We start from the raw sequence: 17307 nt of genomic DNA, 5'->3' as shown, positions 1-17307 counted from the left end.
TAAACTTGTATCATTTTAGTATAGTGATGCTGGTTATATTTTATTAAATTAATTTGTAATGAACAAATATGAAAAAAATCAATTAAGCAAAGAAATTTGGAAATGTTTTCAAAATTCAAGATTTATGGGGCATAAGTTAGGGGAAGGTAGTTGCAAGGCAGGAAGTGCTTTACAGTCAGTCAGTCACTTGGGACATATTTTATCCACAGGTTTTAACTTAAAATTTTCTCAAAAAATGGATCTTTAAAGTGTGGTCTTTTGATTTTGAAAAATATATGGGGAAAGAAACTGTAACAAAAAAAGCTAAAAATAAAAAATAAATGAAACAAAACCATTTTTTTAATTAAAAAGAAAAACATAACAATGATGTAAAAATGGTTGTGGTGGTTGTTTTTGTTTCATTTTCAAAAGGACAGGGGAAGCTTAGGAGAAAGAGAAGCACAGTGGGGTTTAGGATAAGAGATTAACCCAAACAGAAAGCTCGGACACCAATGCAAGTGGCGTCCCCTCTGCCACTGAGAAGCTCGACCGAGCAGTCTGTGCCCACTCAGTGGCTTCCATGCCACGTGTGATGGGAGTGGCCCCTTGGTCTCCTGGAGCCCTTCCCTGGCTGCATGATGTCCCTCTCCAGCCTCTGGTGTCATCTGAGGTCAGGGTGGGTGTGTGTCTTTTCACAGACCCCATATCAGAAGGGTGGGTGTGTGTCTTTTCACAGACCCCATATCAGAAGGGTGGGTGTGTGTCTTTTCACAGACCCCATATCAGAAGGTAGCATCTGTGTGCTCCCAGACCCCATAGGAGCCCAGGCTTTGGCAGTGCCAGGGCTTCCAAAGTCATGCCCTTTTCTTTGGACCAGGAGTCTGGTGTTCCTTTTTTATCTCCCTTTCTCCCAGAAGGTTGCAGGTACCTGGTGAACAGCCCCAGAGAACCTGAGTGCTCTCCCTGTGGTTGCCAGGTGGCCCTGTCACTCCTTCCCACGACAGCCCTCACTTGGGTTTATCCACATTCTTGTCTTGGTCACAGACACTTGTGCAGTGAAGGCCCTTCTCAGCAAGGTGCTGCAGAATGATTGACTCCCCCAAAATTTGAAGCTAATTTTTATCACGTCAGTTTCTTTTTATTAAAAAAAAGTAAAATTTATAATACCTTTTATAAATCCAGAGTTTTATATAGAAAAAATCATTACCTCACATATGTTAATGATGACAATATTTTGTAATAGATTGTGACTTCCAGTTATATGTTATTTGAGAAAAATATATTCACAAGATGAACTTGGGAAGGGAGTATAAATAGTTCAACATGTCCATGATGTTCTTATTTTCTCCTAATTATCTCTCTGTTGAATATCAGAGTAAGAAAAAAGGAAGAAAAGAACACTTTATTGTGACCTTAGCATTCAGTAACTGTTCACCTTTAATCTCAGTAATACATTGCAGTGCTCAGAGGGAACTCATGTGTTTGCTGATGACGTTTTAAAGATGATCACACAGAGAGCACTAAAAGAGCTCACGTAAGCACAACTTCTTGATGTGACTGGTTTTAACCTCAGGAAGTCTTAACTTTTGTGTGAGCAGCGTTGAGAAGGCAAAGCCTGCTTCTCGGCATATTTTGAGGATTAAATAGGATTGTGCTGTAAAGCCTATAACATCTCCTGGCACAGCTAGGTTTCTTTTTCTTCTTTTTATTCCAGAGTCATCAAAGTATTGATTCAGAATCCAATTTATTCATTCATTTATTTTGGGGGCCAAGTACCCAGAATTGAACCCAGAGGTTCTTTACCCTGAGCCACATCCCCAGTCCTTTTACTATTTTTATTTTTACAGAGTCTCGCTAAGTTGCTGAGGCTTGCCTCAAACTTGCAATCCTCCTGCCTCAGCCTCCCAAGTCACTGGGATTTCAGGCATGTGCAGAACCACACCCAGCAGATCCCAGTTTTTTAATCCTCACAGGGTATCAACATGGAGAAAGGACTTTTCTTCAAAGAATTTTATTTTAAAATTAGAAACAGTGCTTGTCAGCCTTGTTCTCCATCAGCTAGCGGGAGAAGATTATAAGCTCTGGGCTTTTTTCTGTGCAGTGAGATTCTTAAAACATCCCTCCACCAGTGCCGCACATCAGGCTGCCCTCGGTAACTCAGTGAAGGAAGTCTTAGGCCTTTGTGCTGCCTTTGTGCCCAAGACTGGGTAATTTATAAGGAACCAAAATTTATTTCTCATAGTTCCAGAGGCTGGGAAGTCAAGACCAAGATATGGGCATCTGAGGGGCCTTCTTGTGTCTCCAAACACTGGAAGAAAAAAAGAGCCAAAAAGGGGCAAGCTCTTCTCACGTGGCAGAAGAGCAGAAAAAAAAGAAAACATACTCCTGAAGCCTTGTTATAGCAGCCCTGACCACCCCACAGCACCTCGGGACCCAGGTGCCTCTCCTCAGGCCCTCCCTCAGCACTACTGCACTGGCAATCAGGTTTCACATGAACTTTGGGGACACATTCAAACCCGAGCTGGAGGGGATTGTGCTCAACAGATGAGAGGTGACAGTGGCCTGGACCAGAATGAGAGTATCGGATGTGCCAAGAAGCAGTCAGACTCATGATGTGTTTAAATCTCAAAACCAAGATTCCGTGTAGTCCCCAAATCCACAACCCCCTCTGGCTGCAGGTTCTCGGCAGCAAGCACCAGCCTTCCATGGCAACAATGTTTTGTTTGTTTGTTTGTTTGTTTGGGTACCAGGAATTGAACCCGGGGCACTTAACCACTGAGCCACATCCCCAGCCCTTTTTGTATTTTATTTAGAGACAGGATCTCATTGAGGTACTTAGGATCTCACTTAAGTTGCTGAGGCTGGCTTTGAACTTGCCAACCTCCTGGCTTTGGGATTTCAAGCATGCACCACTGTACCTGGCAACAGTATGTTTTTGTGAAACTTTCTTGTTTATACTACTCTTTTAAATTAAACGTAATTTTTTTTAAAGGAAGAGTTGGGGGTATGGCTCAGTGGTAGAGCACATGATCAGCATGTGCAAGTCACTGGATTTGATCCTCAGCCCCCCACAAAATGAAGAAGAACCAGGAAAATTTGCTGACACATGAAATGTGGGATGCGAGAGAAAGAGAACAAAAAAAAGAAGCCTGTGGTTTTTTGGCATGGAACATGGAGAATATAATTTCCTGACATGAGAGAAGCTTTGAGAAGACCAAGTTTGCCAAATGTGGTGGTGCACACCTGTAATCCCAGTGATACAGGAGGCTGAGGCAGGAGGATCGCAAGATCAAGGCCAGTCTGGGCAACTGAGTAAGGCCCTGTCTCAAAATAAAAATTAAAAAGGTCTGGGGATGTAGGTCAGTGGTAAAGTGATCCTGGTTCACTCCCCAGTGCCACAAAAGAAAATGAAGGATGCCATCTGCTGTGCCACATGGCTGGCAGACCAGATGTGACAGATCTGCACTGGGCAGTTTGACAGCATCAGAAACTTTGAGAAGAGGGGCTCTTTGGAAGCCACAGGACAAAAGCCTGATTGCAGAGGCAAAAACAGTGGCCAAAGGGAAGACAAAGATTCCCTGAAGTAGTAAAGAATTTTCCTTTAAGTGAAAAAGAGAAAAGGAAGGGGCAAAAGTTGGACCCCTCTTGGTCATAAGGACCTTGTTAACAAACACCTGATTGTAAGGCTGCTTGAAGCACCGGAAGAAAAGGAACAGATCAGCCACACCGTGGAGCATTGAGCGCTGAGTTCACTGGCAGGGTGCATGCAGTGGGCACCCAGCGTGGCAGGGCACAGTCCTGAGGGGAGTCTTCTCAGAAGACTTTGATGTCACAGGAAGCAAGGTCTTTAGCTGAGAACGAGGATCCTTTTCTTCCCTAACTCTAGTTAATTTCCCCTTTCTTAATAACTCATTCTGTCAGGTAACCTGTTGTGAGACAGTAGACAGTGTTTTACAAGGCACAGTGGTGACGTCAAAGGAGTCCAACAGATTGTACAGGGTAACAGAGGGGTGCTCATTCCTGGTGCTTAAGTGGAACCTCTGTATTGCTGCCACCGCCTTTGCTCCACGGTATTGTCCTTGATGGGCCGTCCTGGCTCCTCACCTCTCCTGTCTCGCTGAGGCAGGTGACACCAGGAGTTTCAAAAAGACCAATGACGCTGTACAGGATTCCATGTAATAAGATGTCACGGGAAGGTGTTGCCCAGAGAGATGAGCGTGAGAAGTCAGGCTACGCAAGAAGAGAAGGGACAGTCCCTGCCACTGAACACCAGTGCCCATAACGCCCATGTCCAGTGCTCACAGGGCGGGCACAAGTGCTGGTATCCCCGAACTGAACCAAACTGTGCCCAGTGGTATCCCATAGCCATAACAGAAAGACACCTAAGGACACGCTGTGTCCCCACCTTTCGGACACTGCGGCCTGCTCCCCTTTCAGACTCCTTCTCCCTGGTTTCTGTCCCCTCTTGTTTTCCTCCTTCTTCTCCGGCTGTTTGTTCCTTGATCTCTTCCTCCAGCCACCACTGAAACCTCATCTGGCCAAAGGCCTGGGTCCTTGCCCTTCTCATCTGGAGGTTCATCCTCCCACTGGTACCTCAAAACCAGGCCTAGTCCAGGGCTCCAGCTTCGTCTCACTCCTTACCAAGTGGCCAACCTCGGCATCCCAGAGGCACCTCAGGCTCACCTTATCCAACCTGAACTCCGGAGCCTCCTCCCAGGAGCCCCTCCTCATAGCCCCTGCCCTAACAAAGGCCATAGCATCTACCTGTCGCCCAGGCACCTCCCGCCGCCAGGCTCCCCACAGAGCTCTGATTAATCACAAATGTCCCATCATCTTTGTTGCTGTTGGACCAGTCCTCCTCACCTGGCTCACTGTATGAGGCAGGTAATTTTTTTCTTTTAATGCTGGGGATCTCACCCAGGCCTTGCATATGACATGCAAGTGCCCTGCTGTTGAGCTGCTCCCTGGCCCAAGGAGAATAACCTAACTGGACTCTGGCTGTGCCTTACAGCAGCCTGCCTGCCTCTCTACTCTCCACTGCTGAGAGTTACTTTCCTAAAACCCTAATCCAGCCATCTCACCTTTCCTGGCTGTAAACCCCTCTCCCAAGCTGGCCTCTGCCTGCTTCCGTGCCTGGCCTGTCTCCTGCCTCTCCTTATACATACAGTATCCTCCAGGTCCAATTCCTCTCATCTCTTTCCTTGGAAACTGGTAGTCTGCTCCCTTTTCCTAGAAGCCCGACTCTTGTCCTCCAGCACTTGGAGCGTGCTCTGATCCTCCCGTGTGGGGTATGTGCCATACCTGGGCTTCCACTGCCCCACTGCCTCCTGCTGAGAGAGCATGTGCCCTGTGCTCTGCGGCTCTCTGCCCATCTTCCTATCCATGGTCAAGCAGGGCAGAACCCTGTCTGATTCACCTTCAGAACCTCAGCCCTGGGCACAGTCTGCCTTGCATAGGTCAATGCTTGGTAAATGTATCCTGAATGACAAGAAGATGACTGATTTCCAACAAACTCGTATGCGAGAGTAACACTGGCTGGGCACATGTGGGAAGCCCTGATGGAGCTGGCCAGGCTGTATCACTGTGCCGGGTAACAAGAACAGCTAATGCTTGCCTAAAATGCACAAGGCCTTGAACTCCATCCCCAGCATCACAGGAGAAGAAGAAGGAGGAAGAGAAAGAAAGCAAGCAGCTAATTAGTCTCATTCTGGAAAGAAGCTGAAGGTCAAGGAATATATTCACCATCTATTTACCTGCCAGTTGGGTCCTGTTGATTTAAGGTAAATTTTATGTAGAATATAAAATGCTACTAAAGAAAAGATGTGATAAGGCTTCATTCAATTTTTTCAATGTCATAATTTTCAGCTTTATAATTTCAAATGAGTAACAATCACATTTCATTATAGTAATGATTTTATATACATATGTATACATACATATATACATAATAGTATCACATATAATTATATAAAGATAAATTAACCAATAGAACATAATAGAGAATGTAGAAATAGACCTATATATATTTGGTTTGTTGATTTTTTATAAATATTTATTTTTTAGTTATAGGTGGACACAGTATCTTTATTTTATTTTTCATGTGGTACTGAGGATCAAGCCTAGCGCCTCTCACATTCTAGGTGAGTGCTTTACCTCTGAGCCACAACCCCAGCCCAGTTAATAGATTTTTGACAAAGATGTAAAGACAGTTCAAAGGAGAAATGAATCTTTTCAGCAAATGGTGATGGAATAACTGAATAGCTATATGAAAAAGGGACAAAATAAAACTTGATCCTTGGGCTGGGATTGTGGCTCAGTGGCAGAGTGCTTGCCTCACACGTATGATGCACTGGATTCCATCCTCAGTATCACATAAAAATAAATAAAATAAAGGTATTGTGTCCATCTACAACTAAAAAAATTTTTTTTAAAAACTTGATCTGTACCTCACATAAGAGAAAATTTCACTAAAAATGGATCATAACTAACTGTAAAACCTAGACCAGAAAACTTTTAAAAGAAGGCTAAAAAGAAGATATTTAAAAATATTTTTTAGTTGTTAGACTTCTATTTTATTTATTTGTATGTGGTGTGAGAATTGAACCCAGTGCCTCACCCATATGAGGCAAGCACTCTTCCACTGAGCCATAACTTCAGCCCTGAGAGAGAAGATATTTTATGACCTTAAATTGGCAAAAAATTTCTTAGATTATAGCACCAAAAGCACAAGCTCATAAAGGAAAAAATTAATAAACTTCATCAAAACTAAGTGTGTCAAAAGACATAATTAAGAGAATGAAAAAAAAAAAAACAAGGCTCAGAGAAAATATTTGCAAATCACAAATCTGGTAAAGAGCGGAATCCAGGAAATGTAAGGAACTCTCAAGACAATGATAAGAAAATAACCCAATTATGGGCTGGGGCTGTGGCTCAATGGTAGAGCACTCACCTAGCATGTGTGAGGCTCTGGGTTCGATCCTCAGCGGAAGGGAGGGAGGAAGGGAGGAAGGAAGGAAGGAAGGAAGGAAGGAAGGAAGGAAGGAAGGAAGGAAGGAATCGTGTCCATCTACAACAAAAAAAAAATTTTTAAGAAAATAACCCAATTAAAAAGAGAGCAGAGAGGCTGAGGTTGTGGCTCATCAGTAGAGCACTTGCCTAGCACATGCAAAATGCTGGGTTTTATCCTCAGCACCATATAAAAAATAAATAAATAAAATAAAGGTATTGTGTCCAACTACAACTAAAAATATATATATATTAAAAAAAGAGAGAGAGAGCAGGGCTGGGGTTATGGCTCAGAGGGAGAGCACTTGCCTACCATGCATGAGGCACTGGATTCGATCCTCAGCACCACATAAAAATAAAATAAAGCTATTGTGTCCACCTGTAACTAAAAAATAAATATTTTTTTAAAAATAGCAAAATATTCCATTAGACATTTCATCAAAGAATACAATGGATCATAAATGCCTTAGTCCACTTTGTGCTGCTATAACAGAATACTGCAGACCAGGTAATTTATGAACAGTAGAAGTTTATCTGTCTTGTGGTTCTGGAGACTGAAAAGGCCAATATCAAGGAACCAGATCTAGTCAAGGTCTTCTTACTGCTGTATCATTTCATGGCTACTACTGAGCCACAACCCCAGCCCCTGTTTTTTTTTTTGTTTGTTTGTTTGTTTTTTTAATGTATATTTTAGTTGTTGATGAACCTTTATTTTATTCATTTATTTATATGTGGTGCTGAGAATTAAACCAGCACCTCACCATGCTGGGCAAGTACTCTACCACTGAGCCACAACCCCAGCCCTAATCCTTAAAAATAAGAAAGGAGCTGGATGCACACACCTAAAATCCCAGCAACTCTGGAGGCTGAGACAGGAGGATTGCAAGTTCAAAGCCAGCCTTAGCAACAGCGAGACACTAAGCAGCTTAGTGAGACCTTGTCTCTAAATAAAACACAAAGTAAGGCTGGGGATGTGGCTCAGTGATGGAGTGCCCCTGAATTCAATCCCCAGTACCAAAAAAATAAAAATAATCAAGAAAGTAGCTGGCCTCAGTGGTGCCCACCTATAATCCCAGCAGCTTGGGAGGCTGAGACAGGAAGATCGCAAATTCAAAGCCAGCCTCAGCAATTTAGCAAGGCCCTAAGCAACTTAGCAAGATCCTGTCTCTAAATAAAAAATAAAAAGGGATGGGGATGTGGCTCAGTGGTTAAGTGCCCCTGTGTTCAATCCCCAGTACCAAAAGAAAAAAAAAAATGTGCCTCACTGAAAATTTTAATATGCATACTGTCCTGGGCAGTGATTTGGCCTTGAGATGGGCAGGGATAGGCAGTCAGGCATCCCTGTGGTTAGATGTGGTCTAGGTGGTCCAGCCTTTGGGGGAAGAAATTGGCAGGATATGATTTTAAATTGACCCAACATTGACTCACAGGCAATTATTTTAAAAAGCAATTAATGAACTATGAAGGAGGAATGCTTGATCATCTGTTACAACATCTTCTGAAAAGCAAAAATCTCTGGAAACAAGGGAACAAGATATATTTTGTCATGTTCAAATACTGAAATGCCATACAATGATTTAAACATGTTCTAGAAGAATACATAGAATATACAAAAAAGTGAAAAAAGGAAATTACTTTTTCAAGTTCAGTTCTGTCTCTTCTTAGAACATATCTCTATTTTTATTCCTTCATAAAAACTTTTGGAGGAGAAATATGAAAATGCCATCAGTCCTTCTCTGTGGCTTTATGTTTTTCTTGGTTTCTTGAATTTTTCACAACAAAACACAGAAAAAAATAGTAAAGCCCATAAATATGTTAGCTGTCGATGTAAAAAGAGTGTTTAATAGTCACATTCTGAATAAAATAAAATTATGTGACTCACCTATAACCCAGCACATTTCACTCCAGTGTGTGTCCACCAGAGAAGTGAAGCCACACAGACTCATCCTGGGATGTCCACAGCAGCTTTATGCACAACAGCAAGCAGTGGGAACAACCAGAGGCCCACCAGCTGGTAATGACACCCACAAAATGTGTATGTCCACAAGGAAAAATATTATTTCTCCATTAAAAAATATATATATATATATATCACTGAAACATTGGTGGACCTTAAAACATTGTGCTCAGTGAAGAAACAGACACATCAGGCCACAAACTATATGATGCCATTTTAAAACAATGTCCAGGAAAGACAGATTCAGAAACAGGAAGTAGATTAATGGTATCGAGGGCCTGGGTAGGATGGGAGTGACTATTTAGTGGGCATGGGTCTTTTTAGGTGATAAAATGTTCTAAAATTAGGTTTGGATACTGATGTATAATTCTGTAAATATACTAAAATTTACAGAATCGTACACTTTTAAGTGGATGAATATTATGGTTTAAAATAGAGCTTTTTAAAACTAATATTACAATAAAATTGTAAGGCTAACCGTGATGACTTCTGTACAAAAGGGGCCTACCAGACTTTGTCACTCTGATGGTATCTGAGCCACGTGGACTTGGGTTCAGAGTGTAGAACAGTGTAACTGAACTCAGCAGACCTTAATGTAGTGCTGGCTCAGGTTCACCAGGGGGATGCGCACAGGTGGTTCAGGTTCTCATGGAGAAACAGCACAGAGCATATCCAGCTCCAAGACACTTGTCCTGAGTGAGACTCCAGTGGGACCCACCCTGCCAGCGGACTCCCTCCACCAGAAGACTGCCAATCAGAGCCCTTCTGGATCTCTCACACGTGGGGGGACCTTATGGCAGAGGCAGGAAGCATACCGTCTGCAGCCACAGGCCTGGGTCTGAACCCTGCTCCTGGCAGTACTTATGAGGCCAGAGGAGCTATTTCCCTCTCCTCCCCTCAGTCTTCTCTTCTGTGAAATAAGCATAATAACAGCACTTTCTTTGTATAGGAAGTGCTTCAGAAAGTCGAACCAATTAAATGGGATGGTGTTGTTAAAGCTGAGCTCCTGGCACGCAGTAGACTCCACAAATGGCAGCTGTTAGTATCTGCAGTCCTAACATTACTCTGGCTCGGGCTGCCTCTGGCCCTTGGCATCTAGCATCAGAGCGGTGTTGCCCCTGGGAATTTATAAAGAACTAGCTGAGAGGATGCCATTCTGGTTGTTTCTCTAGTTGCATCTAAGTGTGGTCTCTCACAAAATGAGTGCTGTTGTTTCCATTGCAGACAGTTGCATCTATAAAAAGGTTTGTCCATTTAATGGCGGCTCTTTTTTGGTTCAACCTTCCGCATCAGATTTCCAGTTCTGTTGGAACCAGGCTCCGTATGCGATTGGTAAGAAAACCCATCATGACACTTTCCCATTGACCGCTATGTCTGAACTTCTACACTGCCCTGAAGTGTGTGCGTGTGAGGAGCTCTCAGGGGCTTTTCTTTTTAAGTACTCCTGCTCTGTGCCCCTTTGGGGCTCTTGTCTTCCGCTCCTGGCTCTTCCCAGTGCTTGAGCACATGTGCATTCAAGAGCAACTAAATATCATTTTCAGTGCCTGCTCATCATTTCTGGGCCTCACTTTCTTCTTTCTAAAACTCAAGCACAAGGTCTCCAGCCTCAGGATGCTGAGTGACTTCTGGGCAGCCCGGTGCTTTCCAGGCCATTTTCACATATCTTGAAGCCTAAAAGTCTAGAATCACAGAGATGCAGGTACATTACCTGCCACTAAAATGCTAAGACCCGAGTGGTGCTGCTCTGTGACTGTGGCTCATGACCTACAGCTGGGCATTGCCTTTGAGAGTCAGAGCAGAGCCAGGAATTTTCCAGTTATGCTGTTTTCCTCACAGTGAAATTGTCTGCTAATAGATCCACATTGTAGTGTTTTAAGGGATGAGCAGAGGAAGCAAGGCAAGGCCTGGGCGATTGGCCAGGCTTTTACAGATAAGATGGGAGAGTGCCAGATGACTTCCAGGAGCTGAGCCACTAGAGGTCGCTTGAAAGGTCAAAGCCAGAAGCATGGTGGATAGACTGAGTGCAGAAAGGAAAGGCCAGAGTAAACGAGTGCAAGAGCACGACGGGGACCAGGCAAAGGGACACAGGTGCAATCACAGGGCACTCAGGGAAGTCTGTGTCATAACGACCATTGCAAGGAAAGGGGCTGACATTTGCCAACGAGCAAACCCCTGGAGCCCAAGGGACACTGTGAGGGACAATGAAGGGACAAGATGCAGCCACTGCCCAGGCCCACAGCCAAAAGAACGGGGATGAGTGACCAAGTGTGGGGATATGGGCTGGGCTTGAAGAAACTGTACAGGAACGAGTTTCCAGGCAGGATGGCATGTGCCAAAGGAGGGGTGTGTGGAGCTGCAGTCTGGGTGATAAAGGGACAGGTCCTGAGGGCTCTGGCAGGTGAGCTGCCAGAAGGTGGGTTGATGGCAAGAAGTGCGGACAGCGCTCACCTGGGTGGCAGCCAAGGGGAGAAGGCCTCGGGAGCAAAGGCCATCTAAGCATAGGGGGACGTGGCCCTGTGAAGGAAGAAGAGAAGCAGCCAGGGCAGTGGGAGAGACGGATGTTTCTGAAGCAGTGAGGATGACTGTGTGATGGACGGTCATGGCCGTCCGCAGCCACCTGGCCAGCGGGTGGGTGCTGACTGCTGTTACCTTGCAGTTTGCGCCTTCCCGTACCTCCTGGCCTTCACGCCCGACTCCATGGAGATCCGCCTGGTGGTGAACGGGAACCTGGTCCACACGGCCGTGGTGCCGCAGCTGCAGCTCGTGGCCTCCAGGGTAGGAGAACTGGGGCTTTATTTCCATGGGAGGGGCCTAGGGAGCCCCAGCACTGTGGGATTTCAGGTGAGCACAGAAACTGCCTCTCACCAAGTTAGGTGGTTGGTGACAATGCTATTGTGGGTCACCATTCCAGGAATGAGAAGAAAAAGCAACAAGACTGAGGGGTGGGCTCATGTGTGTGGCCTCCTCAGCCTTCACAGTGCTTCTCAGTTGTGTGGACACACCACTGTGTGGTGATGGCAGTTGGGGACACCCAGCTGAAAAGAGAAATCCGTTCATGTCACTGCTGCCCTGAAGGACCATTCAAGTCTAGAAAAGTAGGAGCTTGAAGTAGCTGTTGACCATTTTCCAGCCTCAGCTTGAGTTTGTGCCTGTGTAATGTGGCTCATTGACTAATCCATGTCCCATAACACAAAGACTGAGCACAGCACAGGGATGCAGGTGACATCACAAGTGCCTGCCATCACTGGCACATTGGGCTGGTGCCCTGGGGCACGTGGTCCTAAGGGTCCTGACATTGCCCACACTTGGGGGGAGGGCAGCTGCTCCCTACTTGATGTGGCAAGGTCTTCCTAGTAACAGTGCAGGTGGCGCGCATCAAGTTTAACTCCCACCGTGTGGGAAATGGGTGTGTGTGTGTTGTGGGTGTGAGCATTAGCTGATTGTGTTACTGATATAAAAAAGCTCTCAATTTACAAACAATAGTAAAATATACAGTGTTCTTTATCATAAAATCCATAGCCAGTTGGTTCTTATTAACACATTTAATTTTTGCTGAGCTCTTATATCCGTAGCCAGCCAACAGCTATAAGGAAACTGTGATTTTATGGTTATAGTTGTTTCTCAGCCCACTTCTTTCTCCAGTAAGTTTATTGTCCGTAAATCTGATATGTGGCCTACTGTTCACCTTTCTCACGTGGAAACAAACCGTAGTCATTAAATCAGAACTTCTTCTGGCCATAGCTCTAGACTCAACACACTTTTAAGTTTGATCTTCATGTCCACATCGCCTTGGTGGAGACAGTCAACACAAACACAAATCAAGCTCTGGTTTTTAGCCCTTGCCAATTGCTTTGGTATAAATAGTCCCAATGTAGTTGGTTTCCAGCTTACTGTGCAGCATCACTGAAAGTGGGGTGGGAAGAGCTGGCAGTGGCCACCACTGGACATCATTTCCACTGTACACATCATGTTGATGTCAATAACCACAAGAGCACAGATAATAGTACATGTCTTCCAATAATTAGGAAAGATTGTATTCTTATATTGAGCACAATTTAACTTTTAATATGGCTGTGTTTAAGAGTTGGCCTGCAGAATTCCTGAAAGTTGGCTGTCATGAGTCATATCCAACATAGTACTGCTGTTGTCACCAAAGCCAGCACATAGGGTGCTGGAATGTTTGCCTATGTTTGAGTGAACATCCACCTCCACTCTGCAGAATGGACTGGCAGAACCTCAGATCCCTTCTAGCTGAAACCCTGGGTGCCTGAGATTCCCACAAGGGAAATGTGTGTGGCGTCTGTGTTTGCACAAGTGTGAGGGCTGTTTTCTGCTGTAGATCAACACATAGATACAGGAAGTGGAGAGACCCAATCCTCAGGGAAGTCTAATGCTGTGCCAGGCACTCTGGAGGCCCCCACTGGCCGTCCTGTACCAGGCTGCACACCCTAAGCATGTCAGGATGTCATAGCCAAGCCGGGGACCAAATGGGGTTTGGCAGTGATGGCAGAGGGCCAGTGGGTGTGGGGCTGGAAATCCAGGCAGCTCAATAACCCTTTCTCTTCTTTTTAGTCGGATATATACTTCACAGCAGCCGCGACTGTGCCTGAGGTCTCATCTGGAGGCAGTTCCAAGGGAGCCAGTGCCCACAGTTCTCCTCAGACACCCCCAGGCCGAGACACTCCAGTATTTCCTTCTTCCCTGGGGGAAGGTGAAGCCCCATCTTTACTGTCTTACTAATAGCTGTTTTTAATCCATTCTGATTTCTCTAGTTCATTGTCAAATATCTACAGGTGACTACTGCCTAAAGAAGTTACTCTCGTCGCCAGGCATGCCTGTCATCCCTGCAACTAGGGAGGCTAAGGAGGAGGATGGCAAGTTTAAGACCAGTCTGAACAACTTAACAACACCCTGTCTGAAATAAAAAATAAAAGGGCTGGGATATAGCTCAACATTGGAGCACTCTGGATTCAACCCTGAATACAGGTGGAGGGAGAGCCACTATTTAAAGCCACTTAAAGAATCTTGCAATGTGAATGTATTGGTTGCATTCTTAAGAAACTTTGTGCTTTTAAAAAGAAAAAGGTCCCATTATGAAAAAAAATTGTTTCAGTAGGGAAAAGGGAATTCAGGGCTAGAGAGTTTCTGACTTGCAATAAGCTATTCTCTCTCCTTCAGGGATATTAATGGTCATGGGGTTTGTAGCTAGAAGTACCTAGTCATAAAGACTCAGCATCATTCAGCACACCCACTGGGAACCCTGTCGGCCGCAGTGGTTTCTGCATGGCAGTGAACACAGTACCTTGGTAACTTCTTGCCACATGAGTGGTCCTTATCACTTGTTAAGATAAAGCATGGGGCCCCCAGGCAAGGCAGCTCTTTGCCTTTCTTGTCTAGCTTTTCTCCCGGCCAAGCATAACCATAACAAGTGCATTTTATCTAATCTAAATACATGAAGAGGAAGTCCATAGAAAACAAAGCCATTGGAGCCACTGCTTGTGACATGGAAGATCAGCATGTGACAAAACCTTTCTTCATGCTAACTATATTGAGGAACAGAAAATTATTCTCTTGTAAATAGTAGCAACCTAAAGTTCTTATGTTGTTTTCTAAATCATATTTCAGGTGAAATTCAGTCAAAAAATCTGTACAGGATTCCACTTAGAAACCTAGTCGGCAGAAGCATCGAGCGACCTCTGAAATCACCCTTAGTCTCCAAGGTCATCACCCCGCCCACTTCCATCAGCCTTGGCATCGCTGCCATTCCTGTCACTCATTCCTTGTCCCTGTCACGCATGGAGATTAAAGAAATAGCAAGCAGGACCCGCAGGGAACTGCTAGGTAATGGCTTTCAATATTTGTGTTTTCACCATTGACAAATAGACTAGCTAGTTTTACCTTTGGATATAAATCATCCTCAAAAACTATGACTTAAAAAAAAACTTTCGCTTTAAGAAGGGATTTATAAATAAATTATAGTCCAGGGAATACCATATTGTTTTCCCAACAAAAGTGGTGCTGTTGATCTGTATTTATTGGTGGAGAACACTGCCCAAGCCTTGCTAAGGAGGAACAGGCAGTTTATAAAACACTGTGTCTAGTGGAGTTCAACTTTTTAAATAAAAGTATCTATATATGTTTAGTAGTCTAAAAAGCATCTATCAGGAGTTGTGGCCCACAGTTCTCAGACACCACTTTATATTGGTACATCCAGAAGTGGAAATTTACCACATTTTTACACACACACCTCACTTCCCTTATCATTTCTCCCAGCCCAGTGGCCAAAGGGGCAGGTCTGAGAGCAAGTCCAGATGCAAGGCATTTGTCATGCCCTCTTCTCCCAGCATGCACAGAGGCCCAACCAGAAAAACGTGAGGCCCCTTGGTCATTGTCAAAAGGCTGGAAGCTTCTTATTCAGATATGCAGAATCAAAAAATGGAAGCATCATGTTAAACCAGTAAGAACTGGTTTGAACACTAGAATTGGGATCAACATGGCATAAAAATTACAAGGACAGCTGGCTTTGGTGCATTCCTCCCTACAGTAGTGTTTTCTGAATAACTGGAGAAGTATTTCAGGCCACTTGACAGGGTGGTTTTCACAGTTGGAGTTGGTAAAATATGTGTATTGCTATTTTAACCCACTCTTTCATCTGAAAGCCTCATCTGCTGGCCACTGTTGTACAAACCACCAAGCCTTTCAGAAACTGAAACTTGATGAGTCAGAGAAAGACAAATCACTCGCTATAAGACTGGAGGGACTTTATCTCCTTTATTAGACTCTTCTGAATCTCTTTGGGGACTTTTGTTTGATTGGTTAGTTGGTTGGGTTTTGTTTTGGTTTTGGTTTGGTTTTTTGCATGCATATATACTTTATAGTCAAAAGGGGGAAAACCCCTTTACCAACAAGGAAGCTGAGTTTATATATATCCTATCATCTTTCTTCCTGACTCTATCCCAATAACACACCAATACTCAACCAAGAACAAAAAGGGCGTTTCCTATCTCCATGGCAGCTGCGTGGTAATGACCCTGTGATTCTCCTCTGTAATCCAGGCCTCTCAGATGAAAGTGGACCCAGGGCAGAAGGAGCACCAAGGGCCAAATCAAAACCCCGGAAACGGTTAGAAGAGAACCAAGGAGGCCCCAAGCCTGGGACAGTGAGATCGACTAGCAGTGACAGGTAAAGAGGGGACCAGCCCTTGCCCAGAGCAGTGACCCTATGTGTCACAGCAGTACCCAGGAGGCCTTTTGGCCAGCATGGCACAGGGTCAGCATCTGGTTCCTCTCTGAGACCCTCAAAGAGCAGAACCTGCCAGGACAGGGCTCAACAAACAAGCAACCTTATTAGCAATCAAACAAATGCTCACTGAAATATATCAAGAGGGCCTAGGGTGTGGCTCAGTGGTAGAGTACTTGCCTAGCATGTGGGAAGCCCTGGTTCCCATCACCAGCACCCCCCAAAAAAAAAATAATAAAAATATATTGAGACTTTTTTTCACTCATCAGATGGATAGAAATTTGTAGCAACAGAACTGCTTACTAAGAGTTCCAGGTCTGAGAATGTAGCTCAGTAGTAAATCACCCGCCTACTGTTGTGGGGCAGGTCGCTCAGAAAACACACCAAGTCACAATTTTGTCCAAATTAAAGAGTCTTTATTTAGCTGACCAGCTGATGACTGTTCCCCACAGGACCCATAACCATCTCTGTAAGAAACAGCCCTGAGCCTGAGCATTTTAGAATATTTAAAGGCAAAAACCACATCTGGGTTGATGTAGCTGCAAGCAAGCAGGTACAGAAGCTGAATTGGGCAGTTAACAAGACAATGCAATGGGTACACTGGTATTTCCCACAGACTTTCCAGGTTGGCATAATAGCAAGCAATCAGAAGGGAAGTGGGTCAAAATGACCCTAGTTTAGTACAAGTTAGAGAATGGTTACTAACATCTAGACAATCAATCTCTGACAAGGTACATTGCCCAAGAAAAATGGAAAGGAAGGAGAACTATTTTACATTGTATAAGAATTGCTATTTTGTGTTGCCAAGTTATGCTGTGTAACTATTAATGGTTACAGAGGAAGGGCTTTCACATGGGGGAAGCATTTCTTACATGATATGAAGTCTTAAGGTAAAATGGAGTCTGTTTGGTCATTGCCCATATAGCCTGGCCCATAACACTAGTATGTGTGAGCCCTTGGGTTCTATCCCCAGCCATACACAAACACTATCAATACTAACCACTGGGCATGTAAACAGGGAGGGCCCTTCTGAATGGCAGTTCAGCATCACATGTAATATTTGTGGGTCACACAGGTTTGTCCCGTAAGCTCTACTGTTGTCCTTCAGGCAGCATCATGGCTCCTGT

At 44.5% G+C, this 17307-nt stretch overlaps 1 protein-coding gene across 3 annotated transcripts in view; it reads left to right on the top strand.

Moving 5' to 3' along the window:
- Positions 1-17307, top strand: part of Garnl3 (GTPase activating Rap/RanGAP domain like 3) — a 146438-nt gene that overhangs the window by 127326 nt on the left and 1805 nt on the right. For 2 of the 3 annotated variants that reach the window (XM_076845451.1, XM_076845449.1), the window contains exons 25-29: positions 10166-10273; positions 11598-11716; positions 13514-13652; positions 14567-14782; positions 15997-16123. In XM_076845451.1, coding sequence (XP_076701566.1) covers positions 10166-10273; positions 11598-11716; positions 13514-13652; positions 14567-14782; positions 15997-16123 — 709 coding nt within the window. Of the gene's footprint in view, positions 1-10165; positions 10274-11597; positions 11717-13513; positions 13653-13734; positions 14783-15996; positions 16124-17307 lie in introns of those variants that run through there. The other variant, XM_076845452.2, reaches the window with a different exon arrangement.

This window comes from Callospermophilus lateralis, chromosome 2, assembly GCF_048772815.1.
Source record: "Callospermophilus lateralis isolate mCalLat2 chromosome 2, mCalLat2.hap1, whole genome shotgun sequence".
NCBI lineage: Eukaryota > Metazoa > Chordata > Mammalia > Rodentia > Sciuridae > Callospermophilus > Callospermophilus lateralis.
This window is presented reverse-complemented; position numbering and strand designations above follow the sequence as displayed.